Source organism: Procambarus clarkii, chromosome 17, assembly GCF_040958095.1.
Source record: "Procambarus clarkii isolate CNS0578487 chromosome 17, FALCON_Pclarkii_2.0, whole genome shotgun sequence".
NCBI lineage: Eukaryota > Metazoa > Arthropoda > Malacostraca > Decapoda > Cambaridae > Procambarus > Procambarus clarkii.
This window is the reverse complement of record NC_091166.1, coordinates 48,737,119-48,759,050: the sequence shown is the minus strand read 5'-3', so window position 1 is coordinate 48,759,050 and position 21,932 is coordinate 48,737,119. Positions and strand designations below refer to the sequence as shown.

The 21,932-nt window shown below is 47.8% G+C and overlaps 2 protein-coding genes across 3 annotated transcripts in view; one reads left to right on the top strand and one right to left on the bottom strand.

The window, feature by feature from the left end:
• asun (integrator complex subunit 13 asun) overlaps positions 1–21,932 on the top strand; it is a 476,385-nt gene that overhangs the window by 337,166 nt on the left and 117,287 nt on the right. The window lies entirely within an intron of this gene.
• On the bottom strand, positions 14,764–21,014 carry LOC123749428 (uncharacterized abhydrolase domain-containing protein DDB_G0269086). 2 transcript variants are annotated; one of them, XM_069325988.1, is made up of 4 exons: positions 20,954–21,014; positions 18,697–18,792; positions 17,848–17,964; positions 14,764–17,778 (listed from the first exon to the last, which is right to left on the bottom strand). In XM_069325988.1, exons 2-4 carry the CDS (start codon positions 18,697–18,699, stop codon positions 15,724–15,726), a joined length of 2,175 nt encoding a protein of 724 aa, XP_069182089.1. In that variant the 5' UTR covers positions 18,700–18,792; positions 20,954–21,014; the 3' UTR covers positions 14,764–15,723. The 2 variants fall into 2 exon arrangements, with proteins under 2 accessions (XP_069182089.1, XP_045587470.2); XM_045731514.2 differs by having other exon boundaries at positions 14,764–17,964; positions 20,954–21,012.

The window sequence follows — 21,932 nt, the reverse complement described above, 5'->3', positions numbered from 1 at the left end:
CGATGCTAATCACCTGAGCTGTCTACTGAGTGTGATCCGGACTGACATCTGAACGTCTGAATGATCAGAGGCTGTGAATTAAATTGATAGAAATCATCTTGTATATACTAATCTAATTTTTAGAATTTCAAGTATATGTCACGTCTATAATTGTCAAGATTTTTTTTGTTTCAATTTAGGTTTCAAATGAAGTTTTTTTTTAATTAGTAATATAACTATAATGGGTAGACAAATTGTAATAAAGTTAACTGGTATCGAACCACGACACCAGTGTAGGTACACTGAGTGGGAATCCTGTGCATGAAACTGTGTAGATCTTGTGTAGATTATCTTGAGATGATTTCGGGGCTTTAGTGTGCCCGCGGCCCGGTCCTCGACCAGGCCTCCACCCCCAGGAAGCAGCCCGTGACACCTGACTAACACCCATGTACCTATTTTTCTGCTAGGTAACAGGGGCATAGGCTGGAAGAAACTCTGCCCATTGTTTCTCGCCGGCGCCCGAGATCGGAACCCGGGACCACAGGATCACAAGTCCAGTGTGCTGTCCGCTCGGCCGACCAGCTCCCGCTGATTGGTCAAGACCGAACACAGACCAGTCGCCTCCTTGCTGTTCAATTCAACTAGAAGTAAATTATGCACTGAACAGAATAATCAAGACCTGTTCACCTGTCGCCGGCGCTTAAATTCCCAAATGAACAAGAATCTTCTGTTGGCGAGAGAAAAAAACTTGTTAATGGAGTTATGAGTCAGCAGTAAAGGAGCATTAATATGCAAGGATGAAGGGTTGAATAAAGTGTAGGGGGGGGGGGGGTAGAAGGGAGCTCTATGCTTACGTTCACACTCTGATTCTTGAAGGAGAGTGAGGTTATGGGAGTTGTGAGAGGCAGTTGTGAGAGGCAGTTGTGAGAGGCAGGCTAACATCCTCACACACACACACAGATGGTCATGCAACCTCCACATGAATGACTTAATAGTTAACTTGTTTGCGTGTGGACGGTATCCTATACTTAACATTGGTTTACTGACGCTTATCAGTATTGTGTGTGGTAACGCTGCAGCAGGTGTGGGGAGCGCAGGTGTGGAGAACGTAGGTGTGGGGAGCGCAGGTGTGGGGGACGCAGGTGTGGGGAGCGCAGGTGTCTGGCAACCCCCCCCCCCCAAAACTAATATATGTAAATCATAGTCTGGGAACTCAGCTGGGTACATTAGCAGTCTGATGAACAAGATTAATACTACTAATTCGTTTTATCGGGAGACAGGAAGCCTGTGTATATGTATATACTTTAGGTTTGTATCTAGGTCCGCCCGAGGACGAACTGTTGACCTTTCCCAAACGATGCAACCCCCCCCCCACAACCCCCTCCACAGCAGTTACCTAATTCCCGGTTGCCTATTTATTGCTACGTGAACTGGTGCATTAGGTGAAAGGAAACATGCCAGGCCATTTCTGTCCCGCCCGGGAATGGAACCCGGGATCCCCGATTGCGAGTCGAGAACGAAGCCAACTGAGTGCCAGTAACAAGGAGAGTGCCAGTAACAACCAGAGTGCCAGTAACAACCAGAGTGCCATCAACAGAGTGCCACTTACAGCGTCGTTCCCAAGAGGCGGGACAGTGAGTGTGTGTGTGTGTGTGGCGTGCTGGACAACCATTTTGTTGTTATCAACGTATTTTGAGTGCAGCTGCCCCTAGCCTATATGAAGGATAGGGGGGTAGGGGGTTACAGTGTGTGTGTCAAGAACTAGTGACGCTAACACTCTCCATCACCACACAGGATGGTTGATCACCGGCAAACTCTGGGTGTATTATGAGGATATCATCACCAAAACAAGAGTGAAAAGGGTAGCAATGATGCTTGCAGAAGTTGATACAAGGAGGGAGTGAGCCGCGGCGAGGGGAGGGCCCCGACGTGACTGTTGCGTCCACCACGGCACACATACGGTGCCTTGTATGCTTGCTTCGATACATGGGGGGTGTATTCTGTAGCCAGCTGGAGCAACAACTCTGCTTCATTCCATGTAGCGATTAGTATTATTGTTTTGTAGTATACAGAACTGTACTTGTTCTGTGTGTTTGTTGTTTCAGACCAAGTAGACTACAGCTGGTGATTGAGGCAGCTGGTGACCCCCTAGTTCACTGGCACCCTGGTGTGTGGTACTGGCACTACCTGCTGGCTATAACATGCATAAATGTTCCTCTTGAGTTGACGGCCATATCGACAGTGTATGCTCTCAAGGGTGAACCTCTTAAACCCTTGTCTTAGCAGCTTTGGTGGGGTTTCCAAGGCAAATCAGAAGGCTCAAAACTAGGCCTACTTTCTTCTGGCTAGAGTGATAAGACTGGGGGTCCATACTCGGCCAGTGTACCACAGTGTGGTCGAGGGTGTAAGGTGTAAACCACACAAGCTGTGAGGTTTACATAAGAGGTTTACCCCAGCATCGCTCTTCGGGTATTGTCTATAGTGGCCACACTACTCTGACACCCGAGGCGACAAGTCCAAACGAATATAAGAAAATGTTGACCTTGATTGAGCAATTTTGCACGATTTTCACTCATTATAAGTGTTGAGTAGAGATGGAAAATTACTCCATCTCAGCTATTGTAGTTCTGAAATGTTGTCTTAGTATACGTGGGCGTTGTAGACTTGCAGTGGTCGTCTTGTTGTAACTATCCGTTGACTTCCGTCATTGCTAAATATATTCACTGGTGATGGTCAGTTTACTCTGGACTGTGAGTGGACTGACTTTACAATCACTGTGTTTTACAGTACACCAACAGCATCTATATGCGGGTTCCTTGCTCCTCACGACCGTCTTGCCTGGGTGTGTTCAGACTCCAAGACTGCCTTCGTTAGTCTCATGACTTCAAGTCTCTTTTTACTTACCGACATCGAACAAAGAATAAGAACAATGAGGCTCATACACTAGCGTTCTCTCCTGTCATTGTTTGAAGGGTTGGCTCCCATATTATTTATGTGTGTGTGTGTCTGAAGCAAGACAGACAGACAGGTGAGGGTGTACATGTCTGGCATACATGTACACGTTCATATACAGTCACAGGTGTCCATACAGATGCACACACAGACGTGGAACAAGGCGTAAACACGTATGGATACACATGCTAAATACAGGTGTAGATACACATATAAATACAAGTGTGGTTAGAGATACAAAGGCGTCTGTAAATAGAGAGGCAAATGCAATTATTGGTACAGATTCAAACACAGGTGTGGCTACTGGTACAAGTTACAGGTGTGGGATCAAGTTGATATGCAGCCACAGGTGCGTTTATACAGATATGAATTTATGAATAGAAACAGGTATGAATTCAGAGCAAAGGCAGCAACAGGCTATACATATACAGGTAAAAATTCAAGTGCAGGTACAAAATGCATTCACAGACATGTATATCCACTGATAAACATACAGATAAGTTACGAATACAGCTACAGATATGTACACAGGTGTGTATATAGAGGAATAGATACTCTTGATACCATACTTTGCAGGTATAGATATACACGGACCGTATGTATGCAGATACTACCGCAGTTACAAGTACAGTTACTCACGGAGATATAAGTACATATACGGATACAGGTAGCTAGGCCTATTGCCTACAGATACAAGTAAATTTAGAGCTGCAAAGGTTAGTTTGTATGTCTGTCTCTGCCTGTTTGCCTGTCTTTGTCTCTTTGTGTCTGTCTGTCTCGCCTAAGAGGTTACTGGTGGCCTATCGTGACCTCAGAGTGCAGATAGGATCAGAGGTTGTACTGGTGACAGTAGTTTAGTGTGCCCGGCAGATAACGTCCATATAGGCCATAAGGTCTTTCTTATCTCTCTTACCTGGTACCAACTCTCCCTCTCCCTCCTTCCACCCCCCCGCTTCCTCCTCTCCCTCCATCCTTCCTCCCTCATTCCCTCCTCTTTTTATTCCTCCCATAAAGTCGTCTCTTATCTGTCTTCAAAGTTAATAATCCTCCCTCCTGCTTCCCTCCCTCTTTCTCCTCCCTCTACTTAACTCCCTCCCGTCCTCCCTTAAGGAGCTCTTGTCAACGGTTTCCCAGAGCCTTCATACTCTTCAGGGCCCTGCCTTCATTCTCTGTCTGCATCCTTCATTCTCTACCCCCTCCTCTCTCCAGCCCCCCCCCCACACTCCCCCTAGTAACTGGAGTGTCGCCAGGGAGGTGCATGAGCAGTGAGGGGCGGACACTCACACGTCTGCTGTGGCTGTCTGCGTGTTCTGCTTCTCATATCTCTCTCTCTCTCTCTCCCCCTGCTCTCCTCCTCTCTCTTCATTTGTTCTCTGAACTGTTTATGTTCTTCTGTGTTACGTTTTATATTTTTTGTTTACAATTTGTCTTATATTTTGGTTTGTGGTATGTTGGGTATGTTTATGTTCTGTTATTATGCTTTCCTATTTTATCTCTTTTCCTTCTCGTATGACTAATACTCTCTGGGTTCTCTGATCATTTGCTCCCTTCTCATCTTCCATTTCCATTTACCTCAACTCTGGTGGTTGACTAAGAACTGAGACACGAACAACGACAGACAGCCAGTACCAACACTGTCAGGCGTACTGAGACAGACTGACAGACAGACACTATGCACCAAGATAAACCATTTATATTATTCCATAAAGAAAGGCAGGAGACTACAAATAGATTTGGGTGGAGGCAGCAATCTTGTCATCTCTCAAATGGTGAGGGTCCCCAGAGTGTCCCCTGAAGGGTGATGCATCTACTCTCTCTCCCTCCCCACCGTGTCCCCTGAAGGGTGATGCCTCTACTCTCTCTCCCTCCCCACGTGTCCCCTGAAGGGTGGATGCCTCTACTCTCTCCCCCTCCCCACGTGTCCCCTGAAGGGTGATGCCTCTACTCTCTCCCCTCCCCACCGTGTCCCCTGAAGGGTGATGCCTCTACTCTCTCCCCTCCCCACCGTGTCCCCTGAAGGGTGATGCCTATACTCTCTCCCCTCCACACCGTGTCCCCTGAAGGGTGATGCCTCTACTCTCTCTCCCTCCCCACCGTGTCCCCTGAAGGGTGATGCCTCTACTCTCTCCCTCCCCACCGTGTCCCCTGAAGGGGTGATGCCTCTACTCTCTCCCTCCCCACCGTGTCCCCTGAAGGGTGATGCCTCTATTCTCTCTCCCTCCCCACCGTGTCCCCTGAAGGGTGATGCCTCTATTCTCTCTCCCTCCCCACCGTGTCCCCTGAAGGGTGATGCCTCTATTCTCTCTCCCTCCCCACCGTGTCCCCTGAAGGGTGATGCCTCTATTCTCTCTCCCTCCCCACGTGTCCCCTGAAGGGTGATGCCTCTACTCTCTCCCCTCCCCACCGTGTCCCCTGAAGGGTGATGCCTCTATTCTCTCTCCCTCCCCACCGTGTCCCCTGAAGGGTGGTGCCTCTACTCTCTCTCCCTCCCCAACGTGTCCCCTGAAGGGTGATGCCTCTACTCTCTCTCCCTCCCCACGTGTCCCTGAAGGGTGGTGCCTCTACTCTCTCTCCCTCCCCACCGTGTCCCCTGAAGGGTGATGCCTCTACTCTCTCTCCCTCCCCACGTGTCCCCTGAAGGGTGATGCCTCTACTCTCTCTCCCTCCCCACGTGTCCCCTGAAGGGTGATGCCTATACTCTCTCCCCTCCACACCGTGTCCCCTGAAGGGTGATGCCTCTACTCTCTCTCCCTCCCCACGTGTCCCCTGAAGGGTGATGCCTCTACTCTCTCTCCCTCCTCACGTGTCCCCTGAAGGGTGATGCCTCTACTCTCTCCCTCCCCACCGTGTCCCCTGAAGGGTGATGCCTCTACTCTCTCTCCCTCCCCACGTGTCCCTGAAGGGTGGTGCCTCTACTCTCCCCCCTCCCCATGTGTCCCCTGAAGGGTGATGCCTCTACTCTCTCCCCTCCCCACGTGTCCCCTGAAGGGTGATGCCTCTACTCTCTCCCCTCCCCACCGTGTCCCCTGAAGGGTGATGCCTATACTCTCTCCCCTCCACACCGTGTCCCCTGAAGGGTGATGCCTCTACTCTCTCTCCCTCCCCACCGTGTCCCCTGAAGGGTGATGCCTCTACTCTCTCCCTCCCCACCGTGTCCCCTGAGGGGTGATGCCTCTACTCTCTCCCTCCCCACCGTGTCCCCTGAAGGGTGATGCCTCTATTCTCTCTCCCTCCCCACCGTGTCCCCTGAAGGGTGATGCCTCTATTCTCTCTCCCTCCCCACCGTGTCCCCTGAAGGGTGATGCCTCTATTCTCTCTCCCTCCCCACCGTGTCCCCTGAAGGGTGATGCCTCTATTCTCTCTCCCTCCCCACGTGTCCCCTGAAGGGTGATGCCTCTACTCTCTCCCCTCCCCACCGTGTCCCCTGAAGGGTGATGCCTCTATTCTCTCTCCCTCCCCACCGTGTCCCCTGAAGGGTGGTGCCTCTACTCTCTCTCCCTCCCCAACGTGTCCCCTGAAGGGTGATGCCTCTACTCTCTCTCCCTCCCCACGTGTCCCTGAAGGGTGGTGCCTCTACTCTCTCTCCCTCCCCACCGTGTCCCCTGAAGGGTGATGCCTCTACTCTCTCTCCCTCCCCACGTGTCCCCTGAAGGGTGATGCCTCTACTCTCTCTCCCTCCCCCCGTGTCCCCTGAAGGGTGATGCCTATACTCTCTCCCCTCCACACCGTGTCCCCTGAAGGGTGATGCCTCTACTCTCTCTCCCTCCCCACGTGTCCCCTGAAGGGTGATGCCTCTACTCTCTCTCCCTCCTCACGTGTCCCCTGAAGGGTGATGCCTCTACTCTCTCCCTCCCCACCGTGTCCCCTGAAGGGTGATGCCTCTACTCTCTCTCCCTCCCCACGTGTCCCCTGAAGGGTGATGCCTCTACTCTCTCCCCTCCCCACCGTGTCCCCTGAAGGGTGATGCCTATACTCTCTCCCCTCCACACCGTGTCCCCTGAAGGGTGATGCCTCTACTCTCTCTCCCTCCCCACCGTGTCCCCTGAAGGGTGATGCCTCTACTCTCTCCCTCCCCACCGTGTCCCCTGAGGGGTGATGCCTCTACTCTCTCCCTCCCCACCGTGTCCCCTGAAGGGTGATGCCTCTACTCTCTCCCTCCCCACGTGTTCCCTGAAGGGTGATGCCTCTACTCTCTCTCCCTCCCCACCGTGTCCCCTGAAGGGTGATGCCTCTACTCTCTCCCCTCCCCACCGTGTCCCTGAAGGGTGATGCCTCTACTCTCTCTCCCTCCCCACCGTGTCCCCTGAAGGGTGATGCCTCTACTCTCTCCCCTCCCCACCGTGTCCCCTGAAGGGTGATGCCTCTACTCTCTCTCCCTCCCCACCGTGTCCCCTGAAGGGTGATGCCTCTACTCTCTCCCCTCCCCACCGTGTCCCCTGAAGGGTGATGCCTCTACTCTCCCTCCCCACCGTGTCCCCTGAAGGGTGATGCCTCTACTCTCTCCCCTCCCCACCGTGTCCCCTGAAGGGTGATGCCTCTACTCTCTCCCTCCCCACCGTGTCCCCTGAGGGGTGATGCCTCTACTCTCTCCCTCCCCACCGTGTCCCCTGAAGGGTGATGCCTCTACTCTCCCCCTCCCCACGTGTTCCCTGAAGGGTGATGCCTCTACTCTCTCCCCTCCCCACCGTGTCCCTGAAGGGTGATGCCTCTACTCTCTCTCCCTCCCCACCGTGTCCCCTGAAGGGTGATGCCTCTACTCTCTCCCCTCCCCACCGTGTCCCCTGAAGGGTGATGCCTCTACTCTCTCTCCCTCCCCACCGTGTCCCCTGAAGGGTGATGCCTCTACTCTCTCCCCTCCCCACCGTGTCCCCTGAAGGGTGATGCCTCTACTCTCTCCCTCCCCACCGTGTCCCCTGAGGGGTGATGCCTCTACTCTCTCCCTCCCCACCGTGTCCCCTGAAGGGTGATGCCTCTACTCTCTCTCCCTCCCCACCGTGTCCCCTGAAGGGTGATGCCTCTACTCTCTCCCCTCCCCACCGTGTCCCCTGAAGGGTGATGCCTCTACTCTCTCCCCTCCCCATGTGTCCCCTGAAGGGTGATGCCTCTACTCTCTCCCTCCTCACGTGTTCCCTGAAGGGTGATGCCTATACTCTCTCCCCTCCCCACCGTGTCCCCTGAAGGGTGATGCCTCTACTCTCTCCCTCCTCACGTGTTCCCTGAAGGGTGATGCCTATACTCTCTCCCCTCCCCACCGTGTCCCCTGAAGGGTGATGCCTCTACTCTCTCCCCTCCCCACCGTATCCCCTGAAGGGTGATGCCTCTACTCTCTCCCCTCCCCACCGTGTCCCCTGAAGGGTGATGCCTCTACTCTCTCCCCTCCCCACCGTGTCCCCTGAAGGGTGATGCCTCTACTCTCTCCCCTCCCCACCGTGTCCCCTGAAGGGTGATGCCTCTACGTCCCCCGTCACAGGGTGTTACGACCGTCACCCTGCGAGCGTGCGCCGTTTGGCGGTCACTAAATATATCCCGGTGGCTATTCCGACCCTGGCCCAGTTGGTCTCTGCTCTGGTCAGAAACCTAAACCACTCTAGCCACATCATGTTATAATTAGTTCAATTCTAATGGAAACGAATAGTAAGCTTATCCAACACGTTCAAGGGTTCTGGTGAACTTATGTAGCCTAACAGGTCTCTACTTGTAGTTTCTTTCGGAACACACACACACACACACACACACACACACACACACACACACACACACACACACACACACACACACACACACAGAGAAAGAGAGAGAGAGAGAGAGAGAGAGAGAGAGAGAGAGAGAGAGAGAGAGAGAGAGAGAGAGAGAGAGAGAGAGAGAGAAAGAGAGAGAGAGAGAGAGTGGGGTGGGGGGGATGGAGGGGAGTGTCAAGCTTCAGACCAGTTTACGTAAGATAGCAGCTCTGAGCCAGCAGTTTCGTTAGAAGCATCAAGGACTTTACTAATAAGCCTCTAGTCTTAGAAAAAAGTATGTCGTCGTCGTGGCCCGCTTGGTAGAAGAATTAACCAGCCAGTTGGATCATTTTAACAGTTGGTGTTGGCGAAGGTGGGGCTCAGGTTCTAGGAGGGGGGGTCTTAAGACCAGAGCCACTCTTCACCACCCTATGTCACCATCAAGGTATATCACCACACTCTGTACACCAGTTGTTTGCCAGTTGAGAGGCGGGACCAAAGAGCCAGAGCTCAACTCCCCCGCAAACACAACTAGGTGAGTACAATGGTATTTAATGGTACAATGGTTGTGTTTGGGTGCATACACAATGCTTTTCAAAATCACTCGAGAAAGTTTCCAACTTAAAACACGAGTAAAACTGTTTTGTAATTGGTAAACTCATCGAAATAACTCTTCGAGATCAGCTAATGTAGCATTTAGTGCTCATCAGTAATTAAACACTCCCATCGTGGTTTTGGGGATAAATCATCATCTTTACCCAAAAGCCCGGTTTTGTACCAGCATTTACACATTCTGCACCCAGCACAGGGCAAACATTACTGGCTTACACTACACACACAGATCACATTAGCGTGATGCATCAAATGGATTGGTCCTTGTGGATTTGTTCATTTATTGCTGGCGTAAATTGTCAGCAAGCTTGTCACTCGATTTAATAGATGAATTATTTTCAGTAGAAGAAACAGATGAAAGTAGACTTTATTTATACATTAACTCCCGTGCTGCTGTTGCACTTACATTATTTTGTAATGTACTTTGTCGATGCCCGTTAAGTGTATCGATCATGTGTACTTTTGTCAGGCTTCATTCTTTCATTGAATGTGTACTGTACACCCAAGCTTATGTACACTACATCCCCAGTCATTCTGGGAGGGCGGCTAGCCTGTGTACACGAGGGAGCTTGCTGTTAGTGCTCTTTAAGAAGTGAACTTAGAATTGTGTATTGAGGAGCTCGGGTACTCATTCTAAGATCCTGGGGGTCACTAACTGTAGGAGGGCGGCGAACGTCTAATTCTTGGTGTATTCATTCTAGCAACGGTTCTTCTAGTCTGAGGGTGATATTGTACCCTGGTGGCTCGCTGTTGTCACATCTGGTTCAGTGGTTTTATACATTCAGTGAACTCTTGGATTGTTTTGGTCATGGGATGGGCGCGGCGTCTTATAGATCTTCTTTGTCCATTGTCTTTCTTGCGGAGTGCAGCTTTGTGTGGTGGTGATGGTGGTGGTGTTGTGGTGGTGGTGGTGGTGTTGTGGTGGTGGTGGTGGTGTGGTGGTGGTGGTGTTGTGGTGGTGGTGTTGGTGGTGTTGTGGTGTTGTGGTGGTGTTGTGGTGGTGAGGGGGAGAGGATGTTGTGAACGGGGGAGGGAAGGGATGTAGTAGGTGACGACAGTGACGGGAATGAGCAAGTGAGGGAGTGGTTGGGGTGTGGTGGTGGGGGGGAAGAGGAGAGAGTGGGTGAGGGAGAGTGAGAGTTGTGTGCACTTGATCGTACACGTTGTGCTCATATACTCTTGTCTCAGCCACGTGGCTTTGAGTGATTGTCCTCCCTCCCCCCCCCTTCTCTCTCCCCCCCTCTCTCTTCTCCCTCTCTCTCTCCCCCCCCCCCTCTCTCTCTCTTCCCCCTCCCTCTCACTCCCCCCTCTCTCTGTCTCTAGCTTCTCAGAGAGAGAAAGGTCTCTTGTTGGTCTCCACAGTACAATAGAGACCAACAAGCCAAGGTCAGTCAGCACATTACTGTTGGTCAGAAGGCAGACATGCAATAGTAGAGGAGGTGCGTGTGAGGGAGGCCACCACAACTGTTGTTACACTCACAACTGTTGTTAGTCTCCACCGCTGCCTTCACAACTGTTACTGTTACAACCGCTTCCACCACACCTGATTGTGTGTGTATATAATATTATATATATACTATTTGTGCCTGCAGGGTCGAGCAATAGCTCTTGGACCCCGTTTTTCTACCCGTCGCTTATCTAAAGTAATGACTCAACTGTCCATTTCCCCGTCATATCTACTTCTAGAATTATGAACAGTTTGCTTCTACAAACTGTTCCTTCAGTTCATTCCATTTTCCCACTACTTGTATGCAAAATGAGACCTTCCTAAAATTTGTGATTCATCAGAGTCTGACGGTAGAGCTTCATGCTGGTCGGCGTTCAATCCCCGAGTGGATTTTTTAATTATGTATTTATATATACAGGAGTTGTCTATGCTGTCTAGCACGCATAGCGTTTCGGGCAGGTCCTTAATCCTAATTTACACAGCAATACGACCCGCCAAATCGTTTTAAGAACCCGGTACCTATTCACTGCTGGGTGAACAGAGGCTACAGTTAAGGATTGGCGCCTAGTCAATCCTCCCCGACTAGGATACGAACCCAGACCAAAGCGCTGGTGAAGTGCCGGGCGAGTGCTTTACCACTGCGCCACGTAGACTACTGCTTACTCTCGCGGCAGTGGTGTACCACACCTAAAGGTTCCTCGGATACTATCTTGCCAGAATTTACAGAGCACTTCTGTCTACTTGCTGCAATTGGTGTAGGCTGCAAGTGAGAGCTGGTTGGGGTTGTGTCTGCGATGAGGGGTTGTGTGGTGGGAAGTGTCGGGTTGTGAGGGGGCAAGATGAGCGCCATTGTGGGTCTGGGAGACAATGGGCGGCCGAGAACCAGCTATGGTCTGAGAGGCTGAAAGAATCTGGGATGCAGAGAGGGTCTGAGAGCTAAAGTGGATCTGAGAAGTAGATATGGTCTGAAAGGCAGAGTGGGGATAGCGGAGGTTGAGTGATAGAGGGGGTGGTAGAAAGGGGTGGTAGAGTGGGGTAGTAAAGGCGGGTGAAGGGCAGAGGGAAGTATAGGTGTGAAGGGAAGAGGTTGTGAGGGGCAGGGGTGTGCAGAAAGGAATTAGGGACACGGTTGGGCTGTGGGACAAGCAGGGTAAAAAACATCAGTAATATAGTGCTTAAAGACGTTTCGAAAGCCTTCGACAAAGTGTGGCACACAGGCCTAAAATATAAGGTATCTGACCTAGGACTTCCTGAAAGATTTACTGCTACTCTCTGCAGCTTTATAGGCAACAGAACTGCTAGGCTTAATATAGGCAGCTACTTGGGTGACGTAATAGAACTGAAAAGTGGAGTACCACAAGGAAGCTGCCTCTTTCCCACTCTATTCAACATATATACAGCTGACCTACCCCCAACCCCAACATGGAGAATACATCACATACGCTGATGATGTTACCCAAATAATATGCCAACCGGGCCCATCAAAGTCGCTACTAGCCGACAAGACCAAGGCAGCAATTGAACTCAAACAACTTTGAGAAGCAATGGAAAATTAGCTCTAACAAACAAAAGTTTCAGATAATACACATTGCGAAAAGAAACCCAGACCCCCATTATCCTTGACAACCATCCGATCCAATATGCGGAGGTAGGCAGAATACTGGGACTTATGATAAATAGAAGGGATACAAATTCACGTAAGGGACCGACTAAACAAAGTCAAACCAGCCTTAGGAAAACTGAGGAGATTCCGAAGCCTCAGTACAAACATTCAGATCCACCTATATAAGGCTCTAGTTCGGCCGCATCTAGAGTATCCCCCAGTACCACTACACACCATAAAGAAAACTAACATGCAGAAACTGCAAGCAGTACAAAATAAGGCGCTAAGGAGAGCAGCAAAACACCGTCCACCATATGATCAGACAATCCAGGAGCTCTTGAACATACAGCCACTAAACATCAGACTGCAGCACCAAGCCATCAGGGTGTGGAACACCATCGTTATGCTAGAGGACCCAATGTTAGAAAGATTACTCCAAGATGAGACGCCCCGCTCCCACAGCTGGTGGCCCAAGATGAGACGACCCGCTCCCACAGCTGGTGGCCCAAGATGAGACGCCCCACTCCCACAGCTGGTGGCCCTAGAGCCTCGATTCAAGGACTGCTGGAACTTTTATAAGTAGGTCAACTAACTCACTACGAGGACGGGATGAGAGGCATGAACCAAGGTGAAAGAGGAAGGTGGGTGGGGAAGGACAGAAGCCGTCTTACCCCCTGGGGAGGAACCAGATTTCCTGTTGTGACAAACACAGGTGTGCTAGTAGTGATGTACTCTACAACAGCCTCCACAGTCTCAGGCAGAGACACGGAGGGAGAACACAAAGGCAACAGCCAGGAGAACAGACATGTGTTTGAACAGACAGTTATGGGGGAGAGCCTAAAGACAGAGGGGGAGACAGAAGAAAGATGGGGGTTCGAAAAGTGAAGGAGGGGGGGAAAAAAGTAGGAAGTAGAGAAGGAGCGCTGACCCAGCAGGTAGCAGAAGGGTGGGAAGGAACGTTGGGAATGGCTGTGGGTGCTCCAAAAGGAACACCTGTGGCCGCAGGTTAGATAGGAGCAGAAGTAGGGCAGCTGGTGAAGGTCTGAGGTGTGGAAGGTGTTGTGGCAGAGAAGGGCGGGCGGGAAGAGTGGTGCGATACACGAGCACATGTTAGAGAAACAGTCAAGACAGTGGACCTGGGGCCGAGGCTCTGAGACGTGTTATGCTACAAGGGAAGGATGACCGGGGTACAGCAGCATGAACTACATCAAATCTACACTGATGGGTCATCTAATGCAGGCGATGAGTCACAATAACGTGGCTAAAGTATGATGACCAGACCACACACTAGAATGTGAAGGGACGACGACGTTTCGGTCCGTCCTGGACCATTCTCAAGTCGATCTAACCCTATTAACGACAGTGGTGGTGTAGCATAAAGTGTAATTATTAATAATGCCTTTCAACGCAGAAATGAAGAAAAAGCGCGTATTGAGAACTATGCCTCTTCAACGCAAGCAGAGCTAATGGCCATTGTTATGACGTTAAGATTCCTTGAACGAAACACTAATGGCACAGTGATCTGCACAGATTAAAAAAACAGCGCTACAAAGCTTAAGTAAAAATCGGGCAGAATCCTGAGTCACTGAAATCAAGAGAGTCGTAAAGGGGTACTAATCAACCAGGGAAGAGTGGTCAAGTTCCTGTGGATCTCCTCCCATGTTGGTGTATGTAGAAATGAACGAGCAGATCTGCTGGCTGCTGAAGGAGACCATATTGAATACTTTATACCCAAGACTTCTACAAATTAGAGGTATTGTCAGGCAACATCACCGTGAGAAGGTAGCTGAGGAAAGGAGGATAGAAGCACAAACCAGTGAATCTGTACGATGGTACAACATGGTTGCAGCTGGCAATCCCAATCATTATGGCCGAAGAGGAGGTGGCCGCGGGAGAGAATCAGTAATAGTGAGAATCCGTCTTGGTTACAAATATCCAAGAAGATTCGGAATGGAAACAACAGTTGATCAGCGGAGTTGTAGAATATGTGATTACAGTGACGGACACCGCCTTGACCACTAGCTGAGAGAATGTGAACGCCAGAGACAAATGTGTCTAGAATAATAAACCCCAAATTGTTTGAGTTAGGAAAACTTTTGTCAAATATTGATACCGTTCTTAAATGATTCCCCCATTTTGCACCCTCAAGATAACGTACGATTGTAAAGTTGCCAACATGTTAATCTTGTTTGATAAGGTGTTCACTTGAGATGGTTAAGCAAGTCCCAGCTGTGTCTGGGTACAAGTGACAGGATGAACAACCCAGCGGGTTTTCTTCCTATGGGAGGGGGGGGGGAAGTGTTGTACATGCTGCTATGGCGGTGTGTCCACTCACAGGATGAGTGACGCTGCCCAATAAACTTTTTTTAACAGCAGCGTGTCTACTGTTATAACATCTCCAGCCTAGGAATAATTCAGGGCTAGAGGTAGGGTGGGTAATATAAATAATTAAATATATTGGTTAGATATATATTAACATAATAAACATTTATTAATTAATGACCAATTTACAAGGATGCAATTTTTAATAATTGCCAATATATATTCTGCAAGAAGTAGTGACTACGTTACTGGTCGGTCGTAGAGCTCAGGGATAATACTCCCAAACTGAGATTACATTCAAGTTGGTCACAAAATGTCATCCTCTGCCTCCACTGAGCAATTTTGAACAATACGCAAAACTGCACACAAAATCTTTTACACACCAAATGTTAATTCAGAAAAATCTAATTCCATTCTTAGTTTAATAAGAGGTGGCGTTTATTCAATGAACATCGAAGTTAGGTCTAAGCATATTTATGCTCAGAAATCAAAGACTTTAATAATCTGAAGAGTTGAACAAGTTAATACTTGAGACAGTTGAACAGGATGATGGGGGGGGGGCTACAGTGGATGTTTTATAAAAGGTCAACTTGACCTTGAAAGACATAGTTGAGCCCTTAAAGACTTATCTCTGGCTCATTATTGTTTTCATTTTAGATTTTTTGGCCGTATATGTTCCCAGTCATACATCGTCCAGTATAGTCCAGGCCACATCTTGTGCCTCGGCTTGTTGTGTTGCTGTGTGTTCATCGTCCACTTGTGTTGCTATGTGTTCATCGTCCACTTGTGTTGCTATGTGTTCATCGTCCACTTGTGTTGCTATGTGTTCATCGTCCACTTGTGTTGCTATGTGTTCATCGTCCACTTGTGTTGCTATGTGTTCATCGTCCACTTGTGTTGCTATGTGTTCATCGTCCACTTGTGTTGCTATGTGTTCATCGTCCACTTGTGTTGCTATGTGTTCATCGTCCACTTGTGCCTCGGCTAGTAGTGTTGCTGTGTGTTCATCGGCCACTTGTGTTGCTATGTGTTCATCGTCCACTTGTGCCTCGGCTAGTAGTGTTGCTGTGTGTTCATCGTCCACTTGTGCTTCAGCTAGTAGTGTTGCTGTGTGCATCGTCCACTTGTGCCTCAGCTAATAGTGTTGCTATGTGGTCATCGTCCACTTGTGTTGCTACGTGTTCATCGTCCACCTGTGCCTCGGCTAGTAGTGTTGCTATGTGGTCATCGTCCACTTGTGCCTCGGCTAGTTGTGTTGCCATGTGGTCATCGTCCACTTGTGTTGCTACGTGTTCATCGTCCACTTGTGCCTCAGCTAGTTGTGTTGCCATGTGGTCATCGTCCACTTGTGTTGCTACGTGTTCATCGTCCACTTGTGCCTCAGCTAGTTGTGTTGCCATGTGGTCATCGTCCACTTGTGTTGCTACGTGTTCATCGTCCACTTGTGCCTCTGCTAGTTGTGTTGCTACGTGTTCATCGTCCACTTGTGCCTCTGCTAGTTGTGTTGCTACGTGCTCATCGTCCACTTGTGCCTCTGCTAGTAGTGTTGCTACGTGTTCATCGTCCACTTGTGCCTCAGCTAGTTGTGTTGCCATGTGGTCATCGTCCACTTGTGTTGCTACGTGTTCATCGTCCACTTGTGCCTCTGCTAGTTGTGTTGCTATGTGGTCATCGTCCACTTGTGCCTCAGCTAGTTGTGTTGCTACGTGTTCATCGTCCACTTGTGCCTCAGCTAGTTGTGTTGCTACGTGTTCATCGCCCACTTGTGCCTCAGCTAGTTGTGTTGCCATGTGGTCATCGTCCACTTGTGTTGCTACGTGTTCATCGTCCACTTGTGCCTCTGCTAGTTGTGTTGCTATGTGGTCATCGTCCACTTGTGCCTCAGCTAGTTGTGTTGCTACGTGTTCATCGTCCACTTGTGCCTCAGCTAGTTGTGTTGCTACGTGTTCATCGTCCACTTGTGCCTCTGCTAGTTGTGTTGCTATGTGGTCATCGTCCACTTGTGCCTCAGCTAGTTGTGTTGCTACGTGTTCATCGTCCACTTGTGCCTCAGCTAGTTGTGTTGCTACGTGTTCATCGTCCACTTGTGCCTCAGCTAGTTGTGTTGCCATGTGGTCATCGTCCACTTGTGTTGCTACGTGTTCATCGTCCACTTGTGCCTCTGCTAGTTGTGTTGCTACGTGTTCATCGTCCACTTGTGCCTCTGCTAGTTGTGTTGCTATGTGGTCATCGTCCACTTGTGCCTCAGCTAGTTGTGTTGCTACGTGTTCATCGTCCACTTGTGCCTCAGCTAGTTGTGTTGCCATGTGGTCATCGTCCACTTGTGTTGCTACGTGTTCATCGTCCACTTGTGCCTCTGCTAGTTGTGTTGCTATGTGGTCATCGTCCACTTGTGCTTCAGCTAGTTGTGTTGCCATGTGGTCATCGTCCACTTGTGTTGCTACGTGTTCATCGTCCACTTGTGCCTCTGCTAGTTGTATTGCTATGTGGTCATCGTCCACTTGTGCTTCAGCTAGTTGTGTTGCCATGTGGTCATCGTCCACTTGTGTTGCTACGTGTTCATCGTCCACTTGTGCCTCAGCTAGTTGTGTTGCTATGTGGTCATCGTCCACTTGTGCTTCAGCTAGTTGTGTTGCCATGTGGTCATCGTCCACTTGTGTTGCTACGTGTTCATCGTCCACTTGTGCCTCTGCTAGTTGTGTTGCTACGTGTTCATCGTCCACTTGTGCCTCTGCTAGTTGTGTTGCCATGTGGTCATCGTCCACTTGTGTTGCTACGTGTTCATCGTCCACTTGTGCCTCTGCTAGTTGTGTTGCTATGTGGTCATCGTCCACTTGTGCCTCAGCTAGTTGTGTTGCTACGTGTTCATCGTCCACTTGTGCCTCAGCTAGTTGTGTTGCTACGTGTTCATCGTCCACTTGTGCCTCAGCTAGTTGTGTTGCCATGTGGTCATCGTCCACTTGTGTTGCTACGTGTTCATCGTCCACTTGTGCCTCTGCTAGTTGTGTTGCTATGTGGTCATCGTCCACTTGTGCTTCAGCTAGTTGTGTTGCCATGTGGTCATCGTCCACTTGTGTTGCTACGTGTTCATCGTCCACTTGTGCCTCAGCTAGTTGTGTTGCTACGTGTTCATCGTCCACTTGTGCCTCAGCTAGTTGTGTTGCCATGTGGTCATCGTCCACTTGTGTTGCTACGTGTTCATCGTCCACTTGTGCCTCTGCTAGTTGTGTTGCTATGTGGTCATCGTCCACTTGTGCTTCAGCTAGTTGGGCCGCTATGTGGTCCTTTTCCAGTTGTGCCTCGGCCATCTGCGCCCCGTCCAACTGCTCCTCCTGTTTAGATTAAAGAGTCCCAGATCAACTTAAGCTTTCTCAGAGATATCCGTGCAGGTATTTGATGTCTATCATGGCCAGAACACGCTTAGCATGCACCATCATGGTCACCTGGGTGGCCGGGGGTACGAAACTGTACAGAGTAAGTCTTAGCAAGGCTCCAATGAGCACCTCTACCCACATAGAAATGAAAGTGACGACGTTTGGGTCCGTGTTCGCCCCCCCCCCCCCCCGAGGTCACGATGGTTCCATAGCGCAGGTCGAGAGCTGTTGTCTCATGCCGAGTTAATGTTAAACAATGCAGTTGTGTACTGGGCAAAATTACTGATGCGATTATCCCTGTGTCTGTACTATCAATTTCTTTTACTATTAGCAAAAAGTTGTCTATAATACGCGTGTTTATTTTTATATACGTATTTCAGATCCTTATTACGGTTGGTAAATTGGCATACGGAAATTAGAGTAATTGGTGTAGAGGTAATTTAAACGGGTTTGAAGAAATTTAAATAAAATGTTATAGATCTGAGCTGAACATGTGACTGATCAGTGTCATTTTGCACCATAAGCTCTTATGTTTAGAGTAGTGAAAGCGATATATTTAGCCGATTAGGGAGGCGTTTAATGGTCGGGAAACAAGTCTACATAACCAGTACTGCATTAAGTGCAAACGCTGATCTTTTTTGCCGATGACGTGGCTTTTAAGACGTCAGTTTCAGAATACAATATTCTTACCATATCAAACGTAGTAATATAACTTCTCCAATGGGTTGTAGCCACTGTCGCTTATACGCGACCGACCGTAGGGCGCTGTACAGCTGTTTGACCAACCTGTTAGAGTAAAACAATCATTTGATGGGGCACAAGTACACGGTCACAACAGGAGAGAGGCCAGACTACTCTATCACCCCCCCCCCTCTAGTCTATATAGAACGTGTATGCAATACTTGCAACCTGCCCAAGCCAGCCTAGTCGTGTGTACCACATTTGTGATCAAGTCATTCATGCCCCAAGTGTCCTGTTGCCTTTGGTGGAGAGGAATATATTGACCGTCCAGGACGGGTTTAGGCACGAGCTGTGAGGGACACTTTAGTAGTCTATGACAAACATAATCCAGCCATTTAGAGAAATGTAAACTCCCGCTGTATGAAATGGCGAACCATCTTATTATAGAGGATAACATGCAATTGACGATCACAAAACGCTGATAATTTTTATGCGAAAAATCCACAGATAAATGTGATAAGAAGTGAACGTTTCGGCCTGATTAAAGCCGTTGTCAAGACCAAAATAGTTTGGTGTTGACAACGGCTTTAATCAGGCCGAAACATTCACTTCCTATCACATTTCTGTGGATTTTCCGCAGAAGATAACATATCTAAAAGGCTTTTACTGTATCCCTATTTCGCTTCCAGTAGATACACTACACAAGAGATTAAGAAACAATTAGAGTATTGTGAAGACTAATAAACATTAGCTCCCCTATAACCCTGTAATATCTATAGCTCAAACACTTGTTTTAGCAACAAGACTTGCCATTAATGTATAATTAATAACTAAATACATAGCTATTGAAATGGAACACACTAATTGGCTAACATTTTAATACGGTGTTAAGGATACATTAACAATTTTTAATGTAATAATCTCCGTTAAGGTCTGATGAAGACCTTTTGTGCCTTGTGTAATCCTTTTTTCCGCTATCGCTCACAGGACGAGTATGGGGTGCACAATAAACTAGCCGCCTCTTGCGGCAACAATCAATTTTTAATGGCTGCCATAGAGCTGTAATTTGCATATCATGGTTTTTGTATTATGTTGCATGCCGTGTTATTTACATAATGAGCTGAAGAATTATTCTTATATACTTGTGAGGGCGAGAGCGACTTTAATATGTCAGGAGGTAGCAGTGGAGTGAGGCGTGCTGCGTGTGGTGCTCGTTAACCAGTCAAGTTCCCGCACCTTAGGTACTTATTCTCGACAATATATAACTTTCAAACACTTATTTAAATATGATAAAGAGCTTGATTATGTTTTACACACTAGTGATTAGTATTTTTATACTTTGGTAAAGAATGTCGGTATACGAGGAGCTAGCAACACTGTAGAGGCCGGACCTCAGCGCTGCTCCTCGTGTGGTTATAGCAGAGGTGTGGAACGGTAGACTGTTGTTCAAAATTCGCTACTTGGCACAAACAGTTCCAAGTAGCACGGGCTATGGTGAGCCCGTAGGTACTAACAGTAGACGGTTTGTAGGCATCAGTGGAAACAGACCAGAGCGCTGCTCAATTTCCTGTATTCAAATAGGTTAGCAGCCCATATTTATATTAGTCAGGGAGTGTTCCTCAATTGTAGTTGCAACTTTTATATACATTGGAATAATTTAAGCAAAAACCCTGTTCTCGAAACCTCAAAAAGGGTAGACAAGCGAAATACTTCATCGCGAAATATTGTTCCTGGGTTAAAGAGATACTTGAGGGCAGCGATTATTTACCCGTTTGTCTTAAAGTCAATGCTCGATATTAAGTTCATTGGAAAGGGGGGGGGGCTGAGAGGAAAGAGGGGGGGAGGAGGGACAGAGGAAAGAGAGGGGGGGGGGGGCGAGGTCGCCAGTACAGAAGTAGAATGTTTTATGCTACATCCAAAGTATGAATAGCAGACCATTTGTTAAGTTTGAACATATACATATTACCTTAAATTTTTTTTTTAACTTGCTTTCAAAATATTTAGGCAGCCGTAGCTGGCTGAAATTGCCTCCTCCCCCACGCCAATCACTTCTTTAATAGCAGTTACATTATTTGAAAAGCTTCACGTGAAGTTTCGAACCAAAGATAATTTCGAAACGCAGTAACAAGAAAAATACTACAATTTTTAAGTGAATTAATACAAGCATTCCTAGAAATTCTAATTACAAGTAAAATTTACTACAAAAAACAGCAAATTACAAAAGTGACAAATACACAAAAAGGACAAAAGACATGTTACTACTTACAGTGTGGTCAATTAAAGAAGAAATTGACATCGTGTTCAGCAAAATTACGACAACTTATTAGACGAACACAAACCAAAACACAACGAAACTGAAAATTTATACAAAAAACAACAAAATAAATTATAATGAGATTTTTAACCAACAAATATTAGTTTAAACTCAAATACTACAATTAATAACTAATGTACACTAGTTTTTATATAATTAATTACTCAAATAAACAAATAACACAATATTAATTAAAAAAAGGTAAAAACACACAGAAACTGATTTTGAAAAGACGGGAAACTCAAGAAATTGGCTTAAATCTAAACTGTAAAGTTACTCAGGCGAAGTATTTTTATTGAATAAAGGCCAAAGTTTTCACTAAACAAAGCCGTCGTTATTCTTGGATCAAAGCAGCTATTATTACAAATATCCAAAATTTCGAAACCAGACTCACTGAGAGGACGAGTCCTCTTTTTGAGAATAATCTATAATGACAGAAAACGAGGCTAACGCTGTTGAAGTAATTTATTCAGTTGATTTTTTGATAAATTCGTTAAATCATAATATGGTAATTTAATATATCTTTCTTCACTGCGGGGGAGGAGAAAATTAAACATGAAAAAACTTTTTTAATTTATTTTTTACCATATTGGAAAGCAAATGCATTATTCGAGAGAAATTCCACGAAGAACTTAATAATTTCAAGACCGAAACTCTACCAAGTAGAGCACTCTGCCTAAGCTCTATTTACCAAGTTTTTATTTGAATTCCTCTTAAATGTCTCTGGGACAAATGAACGAAAGTTCAGACCTAAGCCAGTAAATGTTGGTTTTCTGTATACACAAGTATTAACACCATTGTACTCGCCTGTTAACAAAAACTGCCGAGTACAAGTCTTGATCATTTAAACTGTCAAGACTTGCATATAATGATACACGCAATAAAGCATCTAAATAAACTGAAACTTGATTTTTTTGTTTGAACTTGAGCA